This window comes from Apteryx rowi, unplaced genomic scaffold, assembly GCF_003343035.1.
Source record: "Apteryx rowi isolate R43461 unplaced genomic scaffold, aptRow1 scaffold_11, whole genome shotgun sequence".
NCBI classification, from domain to species: Eukaryota; Metazoa; Chordata; class Aves; order Apterygiformes; family Apterygidae; genus Apteryx; species Apteryx rowi.
The window spans coordinates 4,297,663-4,321,083 of record NW_020447308.1 but is presented as its reverse complement, the minus strand read 5'-3'; the positions used below and the strand labels follow the sequence as shown (position 1 = coordinate 4,321,083).

The following is a 23,421-nucleotide window of genomic DNA, read 5'->3' as shown; positions in this document are numbered from 1 at the left end:
GCCCGTCATCACAGAAAGAGTCCCACAGAGATCAACAAGCCTAAGTATTTAAGTAAGGCCTGCATCATCTGGCTTTTAGTATTGCCTTTTGAAAGTATGATTTAAGGTTTTTTCCTGGAAGTCCTCTGTTTCTGGATTTTACATGCTATAAGCTTGGGGCCAACATTAGTAGATGTGGAAGATATGATTCCTATGTGCATCAGACTTTTTTTTTTTTTTAAACTAGATGAATTTTAATAATTTTTCATTAGTTCTGTGAAGTCTGCTGGGGTTTGTGTGTGTGAGTATGTATGTAGAGGTATATATATTTTACATATTTTATCCAAATATTTTTCCCACAGTTTAACAGATTTGGAATTGACTCTTAGGGCAGCAGGCTGTGTCATGTGGCAAGTCCATCTGGATTTGCTTACCTGTCTGACCTTTCATTCTGACCAGTGAACAGATTAAATAGTTTGAAAACAAATTTCTTCAGGGAAAGCACTATTTATTAATTCACTCACCATTAATTAAGCACATGGGCAAAGACTTAAAATACTGAATGGTTTGTAGGATTCTTTTTACTCACTTAAACTTTACTGTTTTCTTGTGAGCTGTGGTTTCATCCATCTGGGAAGAGACTAATAATTTTGCAGTAGCTGACCTCTTTGCCTCTTTCTCTTGTGCTCTCTGGATGTGTCTGTGTTTGAGTTTCAGTTCACATCGGGAGTGCTCTTAGAAGCAAATTTCCTGATTGTCCCGATATACTGTGCTTTGGTTCATATTATGGAGCAGTCTCAGTGTATGTGAACTGAATTGCTTTTGGCTGAAATGAAACTAGAAGATCTACTCCAGAAGCACACTGATGTGCCCCAACCGCTAATGGGCTTTCAGTTTTCATCACTAGGCTAGAACTTGTGAATATCAGGTTCTCTGCACCAGCTGTTTTGCTCTGCAAATTCACTTTTGTTAGTCTTGCTAATGCAGACATGGCCACTGATGTTTCCTCTTGCAATTCACTCAGACCTTTTAGAAGTCCAGGATGTTACACTGGTTTATATCTTGACGTTGTCTTGCTTTGGAAAAACTGATGCTTCTCCATTCTGCATCTTTTCTCCTCCATCCTCCCTAATCTGTGAGCTACCTAAGTAAGTGGACCTCAGAATACACTGGGGGAGAGATGCTTTGCTGAGAAGTGACTGGAGGTAGAGTAGAAGATGCAACTAGTAAGAGTTGGGTAGGACGTATTTAGATGTGTGGTCTCAGGTCCTGTTGTGGGTAGTGGAGCAGAGAGAAGCAGTGGAACCCATCTTGATTGGTCCTGCCACATCTTGCAGGTTGCTTTGAGGCTATATCCAACTGACACGGGGTTTCTTCTGTTTCCTTTGTTTTTGTAGCTATAATAGATAATTATTACATATATAGATAAACCAATATATATAATGCTTAAATATAATAACCACAGTAATATGCTTATTTTCCCACAGTTCCCAAAGCAGATGATGTCAATCTAACTATTTATGTTTGAAATTCTGATACTTTAGACTCTGGAAGAGTTTGAATTTTGAAAATTTGAATAAATCCGAACAGTCTAGATACAAGTTTGCCTGTGAAGAGCTCTAAGGTTTCATTCTTGGACATAGGTTAAAGAGGCATTGATTGCAACCCTGAGATTTATATCTGATCATCTTGATCAGATGGATTGTCCAGAAGCGATGCTTAGCTTGTGGTCTGAAATGACCTGCGTGTTGCAAAGAGCAAATGAATGTGGCAGCTTTTCCATAGGACTTGGTCTTGGTTGGGAACATTTTTAATTTATTTGTGATGGGCTGAGTGTTCTGTTACTGTATCTGTACAGATATTTTTATGAGAATGTAAATTGTGTTGTAAGGGCTTACAGAGCATAGCATGGGTGATTAACATCTTTATAACACTAAATAAACATACCCTATTGTGGCATTTTCTGTATGCTGTATATAATAATTTACAATAACTGCTAGATGCTATGGAACATTTATCACAAGACATTTGCAACAAATCATTGAGTAAAACTTGAATTGTTGAAGAAAATGTAATTGGTTGCAGGAAAGATATCTATCTTAGATACTTGAATGGCTGCCATTACTGCAGCATCTGCGTGCCTCCTAAGCTTTAGTGTATTTATTTCCATAAGACTCTTAAGAGAGAGAAAAGTGCTCTTATTCGATTTTAAATATAGGGAACTGGGACACACAGCTACTCAGGGTATGTAGGCATCGCAAAATGCAGTTTAATGTAGTATCTCTGAGCTTGCTCAGTTATCAGAGGTGACCTGGGCATGGCTGCATGGAATTTCTTGTTGGGGTAATTTACTATTCTCCTTCCAAGGTGGAAATGTGGCAAAAGTGACCTATAATCTGACGTGTGGCATCAATCTGAAATACTTCCAAAATTAAGGAGAAAATAATGTCAGAAGAACTGGTAGATCTGGTATTTAGTAGACAAGCTCAAATTACATCTTTTACACCTTTTATGTATAGTACTACCTTTGATTTAGATTGTGACTGAGGGATGGGTTTCAGCAATTTAGATGAAGACTGAGGAGGAAAAAATACCAAGCTGGACATCGCTCTAATTTTTCTGCTTTACTCCCAACTGCAGAGTCCTGATGCACACATTTCATTCGAGTAGCTTCACTCCGGTATAGGCGTGTTTGGCCAGCATGGCATAGGAAGTAAAAATATAATCCAGACCTGGGTTGGGAAGGAATACATTTGCCCAGCAAAGGGAAGCATTTCATAATCACAATTGCAGTGTGTTTAGAGCCTCATACAGTTCAGTGTTGTTCAGTACTTTTTTTCCGAATGCCCATGGTGGTATAGAATCATATGCTTCACAAGCTCTCGGCATCTTGCAGCACTCTGAATACGTTTGCCTGATGCAAGTGATCCAAGTACTGAGGTTTAGCAAGCTAGTGCTTCCAGGGCGAGCCACATGACTGAGCGTGTATATACTCCAGTAACTGTGGACTGAAATGTGTTGGTCTTAGCCATTTCACCTAGTCTTGCAATTGCGATGGCCTGGGGGCATGTACATCATGATTAACAGGGTTCAGGTGATGTGTATAACTTAGTGAAAGTCAATAACTTTATCTTTTTGATCAGGTGAACATAACCTTATGTCTTGGAAAGAATAATAAGGCTGGGAAAGGAGAGTGAAGGAACATGTGCTCTCACAAAACATGTTTGCGTTTGAAATAGTATTCCTCAGAGTTGATTATAAAATGAAAATGAGAATGTGGGGAAGCATGAATGGGTTTAACTGTGAACCAGATGTTGACTTGAGAAACGATAACAAAAAGCAAAGTACATATGTTTGTGTGAAATCTGGAGAAATGTTTTTTCTTCAAGGAAGGCATCTGTATAGATAAGGTTGCTCAAGTAATGTGATGTGACAGTTGCTATGTCAACTAGTGTTCTCCCCCACACACATTTAAATTATCGAATAGCACAGTAACTGCGCTATAAAAGTAGCTCCTTAGAACATGGCTATGCATCCTYCTCTTTTCATCAAAGCTTTTTCAAACTTCTCTGACCTTTACTATGTGCATCGTATGTGCCTGGACKATGTGCCAAATCTCTGTGCAACTCCCATTGAAGTCACCATTTGGCCCGTTATGTCCCCTTTGTCTGACTCAGCTCCCTTTGTAGCTGCATGTTTCATGGATGTGTAATGGAGCAGTGGCTGCTTGCACTTGAAAGCAGAGCGAAGGGATTGAGGGAACAGATTGAATCCATCACAAAAAGAGTATGAAACTCCCATGCAAGTGCATAATATTTAATGAATTGGATCTGGGGCTATAAACAGGCATCTGCCCTTGCGTGCAATACTTTCTTCACTGTTAATCCAGTACACAAAATGTAACACTTTTTGGCACATGCTTTAATAATTTATTAAAAATATAAGTTAGCTAAGCAGAATCTCCAGCCTGAAAGCCAGTGGGAACTGGTAAAGGTTGAAGCAAAAAGGGAAGCTAACCTGTGCACATTAGAAACATTTGTATAACCTGAGGCTAAAACAGGTAAATGATGAATCCTATTAAAGCTGTTTCACYTGCTTGTGCGTAAATTTGTCTCTAGCTGGTAGATGGCTTTTAACTTTCTCATGTTTGTCTGTAGTTGGATAGCTTAGAGAACCAGTAGACAGTGTACTCTGTTAGGACTTGAGATGTTTGAACTCCATCCTGTTCTTTGCAGCATACTTCCTATATTATATTTGATCTCTTTGTCTAAAAAAGGGAAAGCGAGCTGCCCTATTTAAAGGTAGTAAATATATCAGTGTTCTTGAGCACTCCTGAAATTGTGGCCATGTAGGTTCTGTAGGTGGATGTCACCACTGTACAGATAATAAAAGGTCTTTTTGCTGAAATGTTTGCTGCTTGATGTGTCAGTGATCATAAAAGACTTAATATCTGTCTTTATTTTAAAAACTAATCTAAATCTTTAAAAACTAATACCCTTTGAACTGCCCCCGTGCTAAAACTTTTCTTTCTGTTCAGTGCTTGCGAGCAATTTCAGTCTTACTGTTGCTACTTTGATCTTTCTCCTGTAAATCTAATGGCAGGAATGAATTCTGTAGACAAACTTAAGGGAGTTGGTTTTTAAATACTTGCTTCTGCATATGTGAAGAATTCAGGAAGGGTGGGAAGAAGTGGAGTGCAAGTTCTGCATAGTGCTTACACAAGTGCAAGTATATTTATACCTAAATAATGTATAGGCTTGTAATAAACTTTTGCTTCAAGGCAAAGTTTACCTTACATATCTGTGCATATGTCTGCCCTCTGTGGATGGAAACATCTGTCCATGTATTTGAACTGTACTGAATATCTGTCCATGCAGAAATTTTAGGATCTGCACTCTAAAGGTACAGATATATAGAAATTCCATCATATAGGCAGTCAAAAAGGTGTTTGATGAAGTGGATATGAAAACTTTGAGGCTTGACTTGCATGGGCGCAAATGTGGGTATGTATGCATGCATGTGTACAGCTGAAGGTCTCAAAGAAACTTCAAAAATGTAACCGTCAGTTAATTTTTAACTTCCAGAGAGTGTTCTCTGTCCCAAATGCCACTCAGTCATCCTGTGGAACTATACAGATATCATGCAGGAAGTGCTTTATTCATATGGCACAGAGGTTGTCATACCAAAGTCACATCAATTCATAAGAAAAATTGCTTTCACTTGATGCTCCATTCAGTATTTAAAGTTGGATATCAAGGGACACGGAGATGAAATGGAAACATTGCCATTGTTCTGCTGTCTCAGCAAATCAAACTGAAGTCAGCTGGAGGGGGAAGTGGGTGTGAGCTTGCTTGTGGAAGGGTGTAGAGCCAGATAAGTATTTATCTGCAGCTGATGTGTTCCCCTATCTTTTTCTTCTTGTAGTTTTGGCAGTTTATTTGAACCAGTCTTGGTGGCCTGTTGAAGATGTAGTAAAGACAGCTGATCCTTCTAGAGATGGGCTAATTTCGGTAAGGATGCTATTTTAAACGTTTGCCTTTACCCTGGAGCTAGAACAATCGTATGTAATTCTCTCTGGACACCCTTAGCTTGTGTTTTACAATCTGTGGGATCTGGGGTACGTGGCTCACCAAGTACTTTAAATGTCTCCCATTGCACAGTGACATGCACATTCACCCTCTCTAAACAATTTTCTGCATGCAATTTATGATTCGTCTGTGGGATTTATTCTGTGTTTTTACTTTGCCCTCATTGCCAGGTAAAGAAATAATCAGATAAACAGAATTATTTCTTCACATTAGTGCTGCTTGACTGACTGTCTGATGGGAGGTGTTACCACCCTTTGGAACAATGTCGTATCTAGCTATTTACAAAAATTTTGTCTTGGACAGTGTTTATATTGTGCTTATTTTATTGAACTGTTATTTAATAGATTTTAAATCTGTAATTCTTTTTCAAAATAAATAATCTTAATAGGATATAACTATTTTTTCATGGGTGAATAATTTGAGAGATTCTGGTAACCTTAAATTTAATCTGTTTTCAACTAAGAAATCAGTTGCCTACTGTGTATGGGTTTTCTGTTGCCATGAGGCTATTAAGTCAGTCCTATTTCCTACCCAGCCCTCTGTGTCCAGCCTTGGTCCTTAATGATTCTTTTCATTTATTATCTTTCCCTAATATCTGTCATACATCAAGTTTAAAATCCTTTCTTCACTGAATTAAATAGGCTTTCTGTGTGTAACTGAACTGGAGGGATTTTGAGCTACAAATTCTTGCAAGGTAGAACTTGGGGCAGAAACACAGTCTTTCAGCCAATTTTCAAGCATCTGCTATATCTACAGAGGATGAAAAAATACCAAAACCCAGAAAACTTGCCGTTTCTAGCTTATTGCTAAGAGTTGCGTCATCATTATTTGTGAAAACTCTCATTTTCTTTTTCTGCATTCCTGAAAAGGGTGTTGGCACCACTTTTTTGTCTTGCTGACCGGTATTATCTTGTTGTTCCCTTGTATTTTTCCATCTGCCTGTCCTGTTGGTTATCTAAAAAGAAGCACTGTCTAAAAGCTAATTGTTCCTGTTGTTTTGCATAGATTATAAGCTATTTGGGACAGAGACTGTTTTTATTCTCTGTTTTGTGTAGTGTCTAGCTCAGTAAGGTCCTGGCCCATACCTAGGATTCTTTGATGCTGTAGCAAGAGAGATAGTAGTGAAGAGGTGGTCAGGATAATACAGTGAATCCTCTCTGTATTTCTCTTTTGGGTCATGTTAGATTGCCTTGATCCTATTTCCAACTCTGCCACTCACTGTGACTAGGCAAGAGACTTTTCCTGGTGCTTTAATATTCCCCTCTGTGACAACAGGAAATACGGCAGGCTTTATAAATTATTAGTAGATTACTCTATGCCCTCTGGATGAAGGATGGAACAGTAGAAAAAATTATTTGTATTATCCTGTCTGGACCAATTCATGAGATATTTTCCCCAAGTTATGTGTATACGTTCCCTGACCACTTCCTTCCCAGCCCATTTAATTTTGAAGTCTTTCATGAAAGGCAAAATACTATTCTTTGCTTCATTTGTCTTTGGTCTGTTTTTGTTTGTTCTCTAAGGTCCAGACGTTTGGAGAAAGGATTGTCCTCTTTGTTCTGAACTACATTATTTTTGGAATGCTGGAAGGGAGTTCAGCTAATGATGCATTCTTTCTACCTCACTCTGCCACTGAGTGTGCCAAGATACTCTGGAGAGATGGTGAGGCTGTTGCCTTTTATACAGTCAAGATGAAAGGTAAGGTCATTTTAGAGACACATTCCCATTGGCTCCTGATAGCTAGAAATGTAATGCTTTTGTTTGTCTTTCAGCATAAATAATCCTGGCTCTTATTTACATTTTTATATTGAATTTCTCTCAGAATGAATCTGGGGAACAAACCTTCCCAGAATTTGGAAGCCATCCATATTACTTTCATTTAAACATGATGTCTCCAAGTTCTATTCTCAGCTATACTGAGTGATCTGAGGTACTGGTTTATTCAAATAAAATATGTTTTAATGCAGCCAAGTAAAAGGTCATACATCTAGGAACAAAGAATGCAGAGCCTACCGATAGAATGCAGGACTGTATCCTGGAAAGAATGATATCTGAAAAAAGGTGTACAGTTCACATTGCAAAAACAGTGTATCAGGAGTGGCTGGTGGCAAGAAATGGTAATATCCTTGGATGTGTAAGGAACAGTTGCTAGGTTATGCAGAGGAAGGTGTATGTCCTGGATCAGTCCTGGAATGCTTTATCTAGTTGTGGTACTCCCATTTTAGAAGGATGATGATGATTGATTGATTTCATCATTAATTGATTAACTGGCATAGAAAAGAATGAAAATGTACTTGATGCTTTAGGGATGCTTGCCAGCATAAGCCTTAGTAAAGGTGTTTTTTTTTTAATTGAGAGTTTGTATTAATGCAGATATATTGCTATTAGCCAGTCCAGTGTAGAACATTAGAATAACTACAGATTTGCAATTGAGTACATACCTTTATTCAGGAGCTGGTTGCCTCTCTGTGTTTAAGATTCATAGGTGTCATCTTGAACACTAGCAGCTTAAACGTAGAGAAGTTGATATCTTTGGAGTAAATGTATTGCTTAAGTCAACAATCAGAAACCATCTGTCATAAAAGGGGAGGAGAAGAAAGAGGTTGAGAGCTGTGTAGATGTGGATTGCTTTCGATTCCAGAGGACAGTTTCAAGTTGCCATCCCTGGTAGAGTCTTAAAGGGCAGCAGCACTAAGAGATGTTTTGCTTTTCTGCTACCTTGGGATGCATAAGCTCCTTATTCACACTGAGGTGTGGCTTGTACTCCACTGTGTTGGTACAGTGCTACTGTACAATCAGTGATGAATCATGTCTTAGCCTATTAATAAGGAATCTTGTCTATATCTGTGAATATGCTGATGAGCTCTTTTATAATTGGGAAACACTTCTATTACCATCATACATTTTCCTTAAGGCCATAAATATTTCTGAGCAAAGATTTTGGAGAGAAATGCTTGTATGGGCTGTAATGATTCATGCTTCAGTAAAATAAATTTGCACAGTAGTCTGTTATGGGTGGAGTATTAGCCAAGCTGAACCAGTTTCTGTGTAAATTGAGAGTCACAGTTTGATTTTAAACCAGATCCACATAAAATACAGATTCTTTGAGTCCAGCTTTGTCAGCATCTGTCTTTTGTTGCTGGTGCTTTTTTCTCTGGGCAGCTATATTTATTAGTTTTTGGCTTGTGTCACAAAATAGTGCAGACATTTGCCAAAGCCTTTTTGGGAAGCTTGAAACTGATTGTTTTTGCCTCTTTTTGCTGTATGTATTTAGAAAATATTTCCTTTCTGAGGTTCTGTGATTGCAATTTCATACCGACCATGCTCTGGCTGATCCTATTCTCTGTGCATTATATAACATGCGTGGATTTATTAGGCCCAAAACAAGCTCAGCTAAATATCTTCCCTTGTAAGTCATATTTCACAAAGTTTCTTTAGATTTTTTTTAAACCTTTCTTTTCTAGCCTAATGTAATTTTTTTCCTTCTACTGTCCTGGTCAGAACATTTAGGAGGGGCAGCTTTAAGTACAGGACATTATATGATGCTGGATCTCTTGTTACGACTTCTGGTGCTAGGAAGAAATGATCTTCTGTGCCCACCATGAGATCATGATTCTCTTTATTTCTCTGCTGTGCAATTACCTGGCCATTCTCCATGGTTTTATTTTCTTCACTAGGTAGTTGAGACTCATGCTTATGGTGTATTCAACTCTGTATATTTCTCATCTGTGAATTTTCCATTATCCACAGTATGACAAAAAAGCATGCTTCAGTGGAGCCAAATAAGCCAGAACAGATCTGTGAAGCATGGCTATTTCAAACATGAATCATCCAGGTGAATCATAGAAACAGGTGACCAAGGAGGAGAGAGTTTGTTCTATCTTTGCTACAGATTTAGTTTGCCCTTATGCAAACTGAATGTTCACATGGAATTCAGTGATTCTAGTTAACCAGCTTGGCAATGCTGTGAAGTCTTTCTTATTTGCCAGTTATGTGCAAAAGTGGTGGTCTGTGCAAAGTGAACTTGATAATGTTGGTCTGGTTCCACACATCTGTCCGTCTTATAAACGTCCTTGACTGGGTCTCCTTTAGTAGTCTTGGTAGAGAGGGACAGGCGGTGCTGAGCACCTGCCTTGCTCAGAGACACGGTAACTGCAAGCCAAGTTTTTGAGACAGTTTGGCAACTACTGACACTGGCTACCCTGCACCTGTTATGTAGATAAACAGAAGACTCATTCTTCAAGACTATCACCTTTCATGAGCATTAGACACCTTTATTAAAACAAAATTTATTCATGACTACACAGATCATCACCCTAACCTCTCTGGTATGTGCTTAGTCCTGTCCAATGGCAGGCATGCAGCATTTACCACTGGGTGCACTAAAGATTGATGAGACATACTAAGCCACTAATGAGGCTGATAAGATACTTTGTCACGTGCCAAGATAAATGTCTCCAATTTTATCGATGTCAGCAGCTTCCATATTAGGCAGCTGAGGAGTTCAGACCTCACTGAATGTAGCTACTTAAAGGTGAAATGGAAAATGACAGAGTTTCTTGTCCTCTGAGACATGTTTGCTTTAACCTCTGCACCTTTCTTTGCAGCCAGCAACCTGCAGCACCTCAAATATTTTGTGGAAGACAAAACTAAGACTTTTCAATAGATGCTTTGGTTTCTAGATCTGTTTTATATTTCTTTTAAATATTCCTTTCATTTGTTTTTTTCTCTTGACATGCTTTAAACTTGTGTGAAAACCTCAAAAAGAATGTGTTTTGTGTAGTGGATTAATGACTACAGTTATTGACAAGATTTTTTGTGCAGTGAGACCTTATAATTCCATAAATTTTTTTTTTCTATATAATGAGGATTAGTAATCATTGAAGATGGATTTCTACTGCCTTCACATTAATGTGCAGTAGTTGGGAGATTGTAGAAGATTCATCATTAAGATAAATCAGTAAGGATGCTATAAGCCAGGAGTGTCTTTGTCCTTTTAAAATAAAACAGAATAAAAAACCCTTTTGATATACAGATAAAAGACCTCAGCTCTTCTACTCTTACAAATTATTGTTTCTGTTACACGTAAGAGCTACCAAGTCATGGGCCAAGATCTTTTGTGGTACAAAGAGCAAACGAGTCAGAACGCCAAAGTTGGTCCCTTCCGAAGCTTCCTGTGTTCTTTCTGTCAAACACAGTAAAAGAGTGGAGAAAGACAGTATTTTCTGTGGCGTGAGTTAAACCAGCCTTAATGTGTACCGGGCCTCTGAGAAGGCTTTAAAACATGGAGTTGAACCAGGAGTAAATGCATTTTTGGCTTCTCATTCATTCTTTGCAGATGTTGCACAAATCACACTTTGGGAACACCTGATCACAAAAAAATCTAAGCTGAAGTAAAGTAGGCAGCAAAACAGCCCTGACCCCCTCTCTGCTTTTCGGCTACCCCAGACCTTTGTAAAAGCATAGCTGATGGAGGTGGCTGCTGCTGCAGTGGAAAGTAGATGTATCTGGGGATGCTGCTTGGGGAGGGACATATGCTGTCCATTCTCCCTTCCCATCCCTCAGTCCCAATGGCACCACAAGCTACAAGCCTAATTTTGCAGTGCTCTTCTGTTTGCTCACGGTTTTGCCCTTTTCTGTGGACAAGACCAGCACAAGTCCAGCCCTGTTGCCCTGTGAGACGCCTTGAGCCAGATCTGATTTTGGGAGGGAAGAGACAAATTCTTTCCCTCACTGTATTTTTCTTTTAACAAAATGTGACGCAACCTTGTGGGCTGTTTATTGAAATGGAATAGTTAACATTTACATAGGTAACACTGGAGTGCTTCAGAAATGATAGTATATTTTATTTAAGATGGTCTTTGGAAGTGGTTGCCCAAGTTGAAAACCATTTCCCACCATTCTTCTTTACAAGCTTTTGCAGACTTCTTTTACTAATGTGGTGGTTTAAATGGTTTTCTCTAGCAATAGATCCAAAAGAGACTATATACTTTTATTTTCAACTGGTTACGTACATTTTTTCTAGAAAAAAATGAAATCAGAATTGAAACTAACCTGACTGACAGTTAGCTAAAATCTTGTTGGATAATTGCTTTTTTCTCCGTCTGTTTTCCAGCAATAATATTTTTAATATGCATTTCTGAAGCAGATTGAAGGTTCTGGCTGTAATAAAAATTAAATGACTACATACCAGTCAAGACATGAATTCATTTGATTTTATTGAAGCCAGAACCTTTGTTCCCCTTCTCACATACAAACTCACACAATGGGTTGACCTTGGGTTCTATTCAGCAGAAGTATTCCCCACCCTTTACACAAGCACTTAGCCTGCAGAAGGCCTGTCCAAACCTGTGTGTGCCAAGCCAGCTCGTTCAGCAGGGAAGCCATCAGTATGCATGACCGTGTTTTGTTTGGGGCCTTTGGATGTGGGGACAGGGTTGGTTTTTTTCTGGTTTGTGGCTGTTTGGGAATGCTAATGGCTGTCTGCTTTCCTGCCCTTGTAATATCTGTTTACCATTTTGCTGGCTCATAAGTTGGTCATTTGGCACTCGTGACCTAACCAAACAGATCAAAGGCTTTCAAAGGGCAGACTGCATAAATACTTCCATCTCCATAGCCAATGCCCTGATTTTTGCTGTCTCCTCCCTCGCCCCAAAACTTAGACTGTTCGTGTGTTTCAGCAGTGAAACAAACCTCTAAACAGAATGCACAAGAGCCTAGCGGTCAGCTCTGGGCCACCAGATATGATAACCTCTTTGCTATTGCACGGGACCTAGAGGCAAAATGTCCTTTGTTCCAAAGGCTTATTCATTTGTTTATTTTATTTCAAATGGCTCTTGGCTATGACTTTTCTAATATGTTTCCCATGGACAAGGTGAAGAATGGCTTCATGGTTTCTTTATTTACAATGCCTTTAGACTTTGCAAGTCTTTGTCTTCTTCTCAACACAAAATTAGGAGAACAGACATAAATCACTTAGCTCCTGGGATTGCTACACAACAGTCTTATAAGGATTTATAGGAGACAGACTATATGAGATAGTAATAAACTTATAAGGACACATGCAGGAATTCTTAAAGCTTGACTTCATGAGGAAAAGTTTGTCCCGATCTTAGAATGTATGGTGCAACACTGCTGGAATCTAACATTTCTGCTGGGCTGGTGGCTAACAATGGGGCTGGGGATATACTCAATTTCTTGGCTAATGAAAAAAGAATAACTACCCATCATGTGTTACAAATATTGAAAGGTTATAAACATCACCACAAACCATCCTTTTCCAACCATGTGCTTGAATGTGTTTGAAGTTGAGCATGTACTTTGATTAAGCAGGTCTGGACCAAGCCTAGATGTGAGTGGAATGGTTATATAGCTACGTCCTCTGTCATATGGCTGGGGATATGTGACATGGATTCTTGCTAAGTGGAGAGCTACAGCCTTGACAAATTAGTTTCTAGACTTAAATGTATTCATGTGTGTTTTGCTGAATTTGTATGCCAGGAAAGAGAGTGTTCAGTCAGACCCTGCAGCTATCAGCAAGAGGTACTAGGTACCATCTCAAAGAACAGAAATAGACCTCCATTTAAGATAGCTATGTGGATGTGATAAAAAGAAAATAGGTCATAATAAAATAAAAGTCTTGCACTGAAATTTAGGAAAAGCCGTTCAATAAAGAGATTTGTGAAACTTTGAAATAGGTCTTAGTGAAGTGATGAAAGTTTCCTGACTTGAGACACTGAAAACTAGACCGGGTGGTACACTAGTAAGTGGTATAAGAAAGAAACCCAAGGAGGTCTTGATGGGACTTAACCAACCAAATAAGAAAATGTCTTATTTTCCTCCTTTCCTGTTATGAAGGCATGAATATCTGTTTCCATTCAAACTGTCATATACCTGGATATAACAAGCATAGAATCTTCATAGATATCTTTTAAATATATTTAAAAAAAAAGTTCAGCAAGAGGTTTCTATGGTGACTTTTTCCCTATATGTAGATAGATGGCACACTAGTACCGATCATTCATTTCGGGGTTGAATGCTTTTGTTTTCAAATAGTTTGGGGTTCTGTTTTTTGTGGCGTTTTGCACTTTAAGGAAGTTGTACAGAGTTGCTCATACACCTCCTGCAGTCGGGCCCTAAATTGTTTAGGGTGAACAGTGGAAGTTTGGACCCTGAATGTCTGTTCTTAATTAACTTTCTCTTGACTCCAGCTTGAGTTTACGATGCATGATCGCAAAATAAATCCTTTGATGCTGGAACTATTTTTTTTGACAGTTTTAACTGAGAAATGGTTTAGTCTAATAGTTTGGAGTCTTATACTTGAGTCTATATTTTGTCCTTAAAAGAGCATGTAGACTCTTACGTCATGTCCCCATGATTTCAAGTGACTGACTTAATGTGTTTATTAGCAAGGACTGTCCTTGAATAAAAGCCATGATTTAACATTGATAGTAATTCAGGCAATGGACTTGAAGCACATACATACATGATAAGTTACCACATTTTAGCAGAAATGAATTGACTTACAAAGGAGCAGTTGTTTCTTAAACCACTCAATAGCTTATGGTTTTATAGCAATGCCCTCAATTACTGTCTATACCAATCTTCCTCCAGAGGTGTGACTTTTGGGTGCTGCAGCATAAGTTTGAGCTTAGGCCGTTGTACTGAGTTTAGCTGTCAGTAGGATTCCACTGAGTGCCTTCCCCATCGTAACTCCTCCTCTTCAGAAAATTGCCGCTTCCCTGCTATGCATTGTGCACTTAGGGGCTGCCCAGCCTCTGCTGTGTGTTTTGAAGGAGGCAGGTGACAGACTTCCCTGCCTCTGGCACAGAGTCGCTGAGAGGGTGTGCAGCCAGGGATCTGCTTCCAGTTTTAGGGGGAGTAACCTCAACACTTACTTTTTATGTGGATCTCTTACCAGTGAAGGTTTGAAGATGGCTCCTGGGCATGTGTTGACAGATAACAGCAACTGAAAGAGAGAAATATTCTTTTGTACAGTTGTTTATGGAATAGAGTGAATTTGGGGATCAAATACTACTTGAATATGCGATGCAAGTGTTGTATAACTTTCTGACCAGTAATTGTGTAGGTAGGTATGAAAGTGTAAATGGCAGAGCCAGTCAAGAGTCATGCTTCACAATATTTTTGTACCATGTGGGGAGGCACAGCAGCAAGGTATGCAGAGGCTGAGAGACCCTCTCTTCTTTCCCTACAGTCAGTATTAAATTGCTTGCTTGATCAAAGTTGGAGTTTTCTCTGGAAGCCTTTGCTGTTGTCCACTTGCATCAGGCAGTATGCACCTTCTGAATGTTTAGCTCATGCTGTGTTGTGTGGTTCTGTACATTTCATAAAAAGAGTTTAGGTGGGGTGATTTGCCCAAATAGGCGAAAGCTAAAGGAATATATTGAGATTACTTTTCAGAATATTTATCCCTCTTTGGCTGTAGCCCAATTCTTTTCAGCTAACTCCCTTCATATGTAGCCTGTGTACCTAGATAGCCTGAGTGTGAACAATCAGAGTCTGGAAACTACTGTGATGAGACCTGTCAATTACATGTTAAGCATGTTTGCTCAGCTTGATGGCACAAATCTTCCTTCTGGAAAGTATTTTACTTTTTATTTGGCATCACTACTATCCGTGCAAATGCACTTCAATTGGAGGCAGCCTTGTAGCCTGTAGAGAGGTATCAGAGCAGTATTTGTGACTAGAATCACATGAGCTGTACAGGGTTTTCTTAGTGCAGTAGTAGCAATTTCATTTTCAAATTCATGTGTTTTTTACTGTCTGCTTTCAGGGAGCCTTTGTGATGGTACTACCAGTCAGTGTTATTTGCTGCCAGTTTTGGATACTATATTTGTCCAGAGAAAGTACAGAAGAGGTGGCCTAGGGATGAAAATGCTACATGATTTCTGTCAGTCTTTTGTGGCTGAGGATGCCTTAGGGATCAGCTGCCCTATTTCTGCTGCCATGTATCAAGGTAAATCATTTGATGTGGAAACATCAGGTAAGGGTCATGTATAATGTATGAATTTCAATATAGTCTTGGTAGGATTTTCTTAACTCTGTAAGAGTTCTGTGCACTCATCTAAACTGAAGGATAATGTTGTTAGCATGCAATTGGTTACTTTTCTTGGGATATTTGGAATTTCCTGGAATTTGGAAGGTAGGCCAATATTTATGCAAGACAAGGAGAAACATAAAACTCATACTGCCTGTTTGGTATTTTGCATTCTTATCTCACTGTCTATAAGAAATAGAACAGTGTCGTTGTAGTAGACAGTGATTTAACAATTTTTTTTTTTGACACCAGAGGGAGAAGAATTATAAGATGTTGTCAAGCCTACACTATGCAAATAATGTGCTTGTAGATACTGCATTTGTAGGAAATTGTATTTAACAAGCACTGTACCTGAGCTCTGCTCATTCATCCAGTCTTGTCAGTACTTGTTTCTTTACCAAATCATTGACTATCTTTGAATATTTGCCACTTTTAAAAAATTGTTAAATAGTTATATATCTTTCTCTGTGTTCTGGTTGGAGTTCTGGCTTTGGTAGTAAAATTTTCAGAAAATATCCCTGATAATACTATTTATAAAACTGTATCCTTTAGGAAAAAACATTTTTCTAAACAAATATGCTGTTCCATATGTGCTATAGAGATTTTGCAGTCATTTTGGGGGGTGTTTCTATCAACTATTATGACTTTGCAGTCATTTCCTAGAAAGTATCAACAAAGTTTTAACTGTGCCTATTCTTTCTCTCTCTTGGTCCATATGTGCCATTGAATGTATGCAAATGTATCCCAGGAGTTCCTAAGGTATTGCTACCTCTAAATTCAGAAAAGAATAGTGTTGACACCGTTCTTTTTCTCCACCCAACAAAACCAATTTCTCCTGTCGCAGGCATCACATGGTTTAGAGACTGTGGATCAGAATGCTGTGTTGTTTATGTTAACACTAGTGATATGTTGCAAGACTATGCTTTTCATCTCAGTTAAGTTCCAAGCTAATAGTGAATAAATTTGACTTGTGTCTTATGCTAATCAGGATTTCTGAGTGCTACTTTTATAAAAATACCAGCACTGTAAGTTAAATTTTGACTATATTGAAGTCACTGCCTTTTTTTTATCTTTCATTGGAACTACAATATCATTCTTGGACAGAGGAATGCAACTTTTTACTCTAAATCTCTGCAGTGAATGTGAGCAGCTTTCCCTAGCATTTTACTTAATGTACTATCAATGCCTAAAAGGGATTAAAAAATCCACTTACCAAATAGCTCTGTTTTGGTATATATGTTACTTTCAGTAGTTTTTACTGAAATGATTAATTTAGATTATATCCTTGGTAAAATTAATGACAATGATCTGCTCATTACTATAAGGCAAATGTTTACCTACCAGAATTGGAGTTTTCATTTTGACAATCCATTGTTAAATTTAACTGAATGTCAAAGATAAATGACCTATCTAAATTCATTCTGCACTATGATGGACTACAATGGAGAGAGGAATGTATGAAGAAAATTTTGCTGATTACAGATTGTTGTCTCAGTTCTTGAGTTGATAGAATGGTGGTTGAGGAAAGTTCAAAATCCCCATTAAATTTTTTGAGCAGTTTGGTCTTGCAACATATGCCTTCTTTTGACTCTTCAGACATCCTAGAAGGCCTCTAAATAAGACAGTTTTCAGTTTGATAAGATAAGCAACTCAAAATTTGATAGTTTATCCAAATTATACTAATGTTCAAAGCACACAGACTGTGTCAGGAGTCTGTGGGAATATGATTTCTAATGGAAGTTGTACCTTTGACATAGGTACCCCTGCTGTTCCTCTGTCAGGTCTTCCTATTTCATGTTTTCCGCACCCAAAGAAGCAAATTACCCCCAGCAACAGAATACAAGATAGGAGAAGTAGTAAACTGGAGAGTAGTATTGGCCCAAGAACAATCTGATACAAATTTTTTGTTTATAAATTAGAAATTAGAGTAACATTCTTAATCATTAAAACTGGGAGATACTGAAACAGCTTTCATTTCAGAGTAGTGAGGGCAAAAAACCCACACTGCTGTTAATCTGGAACCTGATAAGGGTCTGGAGGAAGTTCTGTAATGCAGTGGCTGCAGAAGTGATGGCTTGGTGGCACAGTAAGTCATTTCAAGTCCTGTATTTCTGCACTCACAAGAAAGTAATCTAGACCAAAGCAGATGGACAGAATTTACTCATGCCCATCTGGGCCATTCCACCTACACTTTCCGTAAAATCCCAGCTAAAAGAGAAAAGGAAGATCAGAAGAGAGAAGGTTTCGAAAGGCATTAATGAAAGTAGTTCATTCTCTGAGAGAATTTCCAAGCTAGACATACTTCCTCTTCCAGTGTACTTTTCACTCATTCATGCTTTTGCCCCTTGGTTTCTCCTGTTCAGTTTGCCAGAAATTCTTGCAGACTTATCCTGAGGAGCAGAAGCGACTGTGGGAGGTGGAAGCACCAGGAGACTGGAGCCAACGAGTGAATATCTGGTTAAAAATTCAGATGGAGTCAGCCCTTTCAGAAAGTGAGTTAAAATGAACAGCGTGAACTTGGCCATGCTAGTTATATAAAGATAAGAATTAAAATCAAAGCTTAGGAAGAATGATAGAATGATGGTTTCTTTGTTTTTTGCGCATGGAGAAACTGCTGAGTGTGCAGTTCAGTTCACTGGTCCTTTTCCAGTAACAGGACCATTCTTCGAAATTATGAGGTAATGAAATTGAGAGGCAGAGCATCTGAGAGATACTGAACAAAGCAAAGTCTTGGCATAAAGTGACTGTAAGTCCCATTGCAGTGTGCTTACAGCGGGGTAGAAGTTAGCCCCAAAAATTCCTGTTGCACAACACAATATCTGGGTTATAGAGAGGGTTTGTTTCTCTCAGATTATTACAAAGGAGAAATTTGTATGGTCAATGGGCAATGTGTTTAATTACCTTCAATTTGCTGCCAGTACCATTCTTGGATGGAAACACAAACATTTTCATTATGGCTTTTAGAAGATTCAAAGTACTGTCCTACAGGGTAAATCCTTCTTGCTGGGAGCATTTTTGCCTCCTTCACAGCAGGCAGCAACAGAGTAGGAAACCCTTCTGACAGTTCATATGGGGATCTTGTTGATGTAGTCTGTTCAGCTGGCCTTGGGATCCAGACAGGCCCCTCTGCTGCCTGCACACAAGCTGTGATCAGCATTGGATTCCAAAAGAAGGGCACACATTGTCTCTTTCTGGAAGTGCAGCAAGGAGTGCTGCAGAGCAAATTGCTCCCAGGCCTTCCCACATCTATCCTGCTTTGTACTGGCTTGGGGACCTTCAGCTGAGACATTGCATTTCATCTTGTCTGCAGAACCCCACAGGAGAGTTAAGCCAGAATCTTGCCCCAGGCTGGGTTCCTCTGAAGCTATTATATTTATGTTCCTCGTGCTTTAAACCAATAAAAACTGGTGTTGCTCTTTCCTTTAATCCATCTTGTTCAGTTCAGTTTATTAATGGCAATTGCGGAGAACTGTGATCAGATCAGCAAACAGAAGGCAGATCATGGAGGAGAGTATACTTTCTTTTCTCATGTTTCTTTTTTAGCATTGTAATCTTATATATAAACAAGCAAGCAGACAACCCCCCCCCCCCAAAAAAAAAAAAAAAAACCAACCCAAAACCCAGGTAAATATGATCCCATCTAAGTGACTGTCATTAAAAAATACAAGTGAGGCCTGGGAACTGCCTTGGGCATTTCTTCAGGTAATTGAGATATTTCTGTTTACAAAAGCAGGAAACCTCCTATATAAACTAGAAATTGGGGTGTCTCATATATAAACTGTGAACCTCAGTGTGATCTCCATAATGGAACAGAGCAGAAGCACGTGAACCTGCCACTAAAATTTATAATAAAAAATCTGCCTTCTAACTGATATTCTCCACTCTGGTGCGCAGCTCATTGGGGATCACTTTCCCAGACACAGAATGTGCTGAGTAGGCTTTATTTCATCTATCTTCAGAGGAAAATCAACTCACTGTAAAAACAGTGTTTAAAAAGTGTGGGTGTGGAATACAGGTATTATATCTGTATTACATATGGAATCTACTTGTGTGCTTCTTGTGCTTGTATTATCCCAGTACTATGTATATTATGCACCCAGGGAAATATTAAAGAAGAGCACAGAACAAGTAACACCTGTTAAATGTAGGGGAGAGTTTCCCTGGTTTTGTTTGGTCCTAAAGATAATGTTGTGCCTGCATGGTTCCCCCTGATAGTTGGTGAGGGAATAACAGGAGAATTTTCCATGGCTTCATGCTATCTGATAATACTAGAAAAAGCAGAAGCATTTTTGAGGGTGGGAGTCCTTTATCATTTGCTATCCAGGAGGATCCATCTTGCTGCTCACTGTATATGTAGAGAGAAGCTTGTGTTTCCAAAATTGTGATGTAGGTGCACAGTGAGGAAAATGCTGTGGGATAGAATGGAACCTGCTGGAGTTGTACCCTTACCTGTTCCATATGCGCACAGTCATTTGGATCTTTGTGGGAGCACTTGGGAACATAAAGCTTCATTCTTCCTTTCTGTGTTATGTGGAGAACAAAACACAGTGTAATTCGGCATTGTCAGCTCCAGTCTGGATCTATGGCAACAACCGTGCACATAAGCAAGTCTCGTTCTGCTCTTAGATCCCCATCCACATGTGCAATGCTATGTTTTGGAACAAGGTTAATGAAAAAATACTGAAAATTCTACATACACTACATTGTTTCCAGGACTCAGGATTTAGTTCTATTAATACTGTTGTAAGAATTTTACAAACATACCTACTCCAAAGAGGTTTCTACAACCCTGAGGTCAAAATTTTAAATTTTGAAAGGTTATGTGGCTGCATCTAGTGGCAGTACAGATAAACTGCAGCACTCTGTATATTGCAACAGACACTTAACTTTGGATGTGCACAGATACACAGACATCTATCTACATCTCTCTCTCTCTCTATGTATACATATATCTATAAAAAGAAGGCTCTTCAGTGTGTCATCACACATAGCTGCAATTATTCAGTCTGAATTAATTCCTGTTGTTTGAAAAATAGATTTATTTACAGCAAATAGTCCCAGTAACAGAAACATAGTGACAAGTATCTCCTGGGGCAGATTGGATGAACAGAAATCATTTAATGTGATTATATGTTTGGGCCCTAGTTGCTGGCATTGAATTAAGCTGTTATAAAGTAGTTTAGTAATATACATAAAGCATATAAATGTGAAGCTAATGTGGAAAATAAGCAGACTGAGCAAGAATTAAAATCAATTTCAAATGATTGCTTATAATCCTTTATGTGAATTGGTCAGAGTATCTGCATTTTCTGAAAGGGAGTTAAGGGATATGTTTTTTGGGGGTGTTGGAGATGAGCAGGCTGTCTATTTAGCAGAACTTTCAAGCTAAGAAAGAGCCAGAGACTTTTTATTTCTAGTGTAGCTGTTCACCTCAGGGGGTAAGAAATAGGTTTCTTAGATTTAAATACTCTCTTGCAATAGGGCAGTAGCACCATCTTGGCTCTGCTAGTAAGGTCTCTACAGTTCAGTATTGTCTGGTCTTTCTTCCTCTCTTTCTCTTCAAATAGTAATCAAAATCAGATCCACTTAGTGCTACTTAGTTGTTCATTGCAAGTTGTAGACAATGTACCTCATTATTAATCATTAAGATTCTTCTGAAACAGTCATCAGAAAAGAAGGCTTACAAACTCTCTTAAATTTATTCCATGTGATATTTTCATCTGTGAGGATGGTGGAAGCTGGGAAAAGGCAAATACGATCAAAAGCATTTTTTGAACAGTTTATGGATGGGAAATGCTTTTATGTGGAAGTTGAAAGATAAATATTCAGATTGCATCTACAAAATATACCACTACATGGTAAGGTTAGTTGGTTGTTTTGGGAACACTTTAAAGGATGAAGCTTTAAAATATTTAAGTGCCATTCAGGAAGCTGCTAGAAAACATAGCTGTTGCATGATCAAACAGGTGCCATTGTCTTCTGTGGCAATGTCATCCATGCACCCTGGTTTGGTTAACAAGAGGGCTTGGAGATCTACAAAGGTAGCATCCAAGTGTGTATTTTGGGGGTGTTTTTAAATGAACTATTGCCATGGATGTATACTAATATTTTTTCATCTTGATTTCTTTCTGGGAAAAGCTGCTCACCTTACTTCTCCAGAGGATGATGAGGGCTCTCAGGTGGAGTATGCTCAAAGCAGTAAACCCAAACAATCGGATGCAGACCAGATGAATAAGGTATAGTGACTAATTTATCATTTTATGGCCTGCTTTTTCATCATTGTGTTTTTCCTTTTTAGTAAAGTAGCAAGGTTTAAGTATGAGAGACTGCCACAAACAACCATGGGTGTGTTTTTACTCCTGGGCTACTGATTTGTATTGCTACTCAGTAGTAGTTTGGGAGGCTAAGTGACCCAGGACAGTTCTCATTAAATATTTTGGTTTGATTCTTACTGAGATAAAGGAGCTGTAACCAAGCTGGCACACAGCAGACTCCAAGGATTACATATGAAATGGCTTTCTGAACGGAACTGTGTTGTTTCCTTTGCTTACACAGCGTCTTGAGTGTGACACCTTCTAGAATGAGGTAGCCAAGCTCTTTGCAGTCCTAATTGTTTTCTCCCACTACTGAGCTGCAGATCTGACTATGCTTAGTTTTTTGCGTGATGGAAGACTAAAACAGGCTGAGAGTTTTGAATGAACCCATTCACCCTAAACCTAGTCAGGGGAACGTACACCCAAAGAAACAAATCACAATAATGAAACTTTTTCAAGTAATAAAGAAAAAGGAGAGAGAAGTGGAAGCAAAACAAAGAGCTGTAGGGGTTGTTTCCCCAGCACATTTGGGTTGCTGCACAACAATTAAATCAGTTTGTTTTCTTCAGACGTGGGTCTCCTGGGGGAGCTATGACAGCACTGGCCCCTGTGGTGCACACTCTTGCATTAAGTGCTGTGGTCATGGCTTCAGAGCCCACCCAGTCAGATCAAGGCTCCATGTACTCCCAGTTTTCTTTATGCTGACGCTTCTGGGAACTCAGGCAGAGCAGTGGGAATAAAACTGTTCTATACAAACAATGCGGCTAAGTTTCTTGCCTTGCATGTTTATGGTCGCCTTGGTTGACAAAGGCATTTTATATTAGGATCAAGTCACTGGTTATGTTGTTTGTGTATAATTTGATGTCCCCTGTGTCTCAGTTTTAATTTCAGGGCGCTGAATACATTTCTGGTGTTGGGAAAGTGGCAGGAGATGCCATAGAAAATAAAGATGACACAGCAGTAGCAGCAATGATTCTAAACCCACAGGATCCTGAACAAGAGGACTTGGAACAAGGTGCAGACGATACTCAGCAATGCAAAGGGTTCAGAAAAAGAGCAGGCCCTGGAGACTTAGTTGGAGATAAGGCCAGCAAACAACTCAGAATTATGCCATAACTCCACTCTCAAAAAAGAGCAAAATCACTGTGCGGTCTTAAAAAAATATAATTGACTGTTCTTAATTTGTAACACCAGAGAGATTTCTTCAGGTAAGATATAATTTTTTTTGCAAGGCACATGTTCTCCATCTTGTGTGCTGTTTTAAATAAAGCTCTTGTTTGTTAATTGTCCTTTTCTTTTTCTTCTCACCAAGTAATTAAATAGTAATTGAGCCTAGTTATTTCCCTGCTCTGAAAAGATTTTAATGGATTGCATGAGATGTCCAAAAGGGAATAATTGGAAGGCTTGTAGATACTGATGTAAGAAGATATTTCTATGGAAACCACATTCTGCATTATGGAAGAGAGATACTGCAACACAAGTT

The 23,421-nt window shown here is 38.8% G+C and overlaps 1 protein-coding gene across 1 annotated transcript in view; it reads left to right on the top strand.

Moving 5' to 3' along the window:
• The window catches only part of FAM169B (family with sequence similarity 169 member B), a 41,165-nt gene extending 17,971 nt beyond the window's left edge, over positions 1–23,194 (top strand). The window contains exons 4-9 of the mRNA XM_026073273.1: positions 5,404–5,489; positions 7,091–7,265; positions 15,361–15,543; positions 17,988–18,116; positions 21,763–21,860; positions 22,830–23,194. Coding sequence (XP_025929058.1) covers positions 5,404–5,489; positions 7,091–7,265; positions 15,361–15,543; positions 17,988–18,116; positions 21,763–21,860; positions 22,830–23,054 — 896 coding nt within the window. The 3' untranslated portion in view covers positions 23,055–23,194. The remainder of the gene's footprint in view (positions 1–5,403; positions 5,490–7,090; positions 7,266–15,360; positions 15,544–17,987; positions 18,117–21,762; positions 21,861–22,829) is intronic.
• The last annotated feature ends 227 nt before the right edge of the window (positions 23,195–23,421 follow it).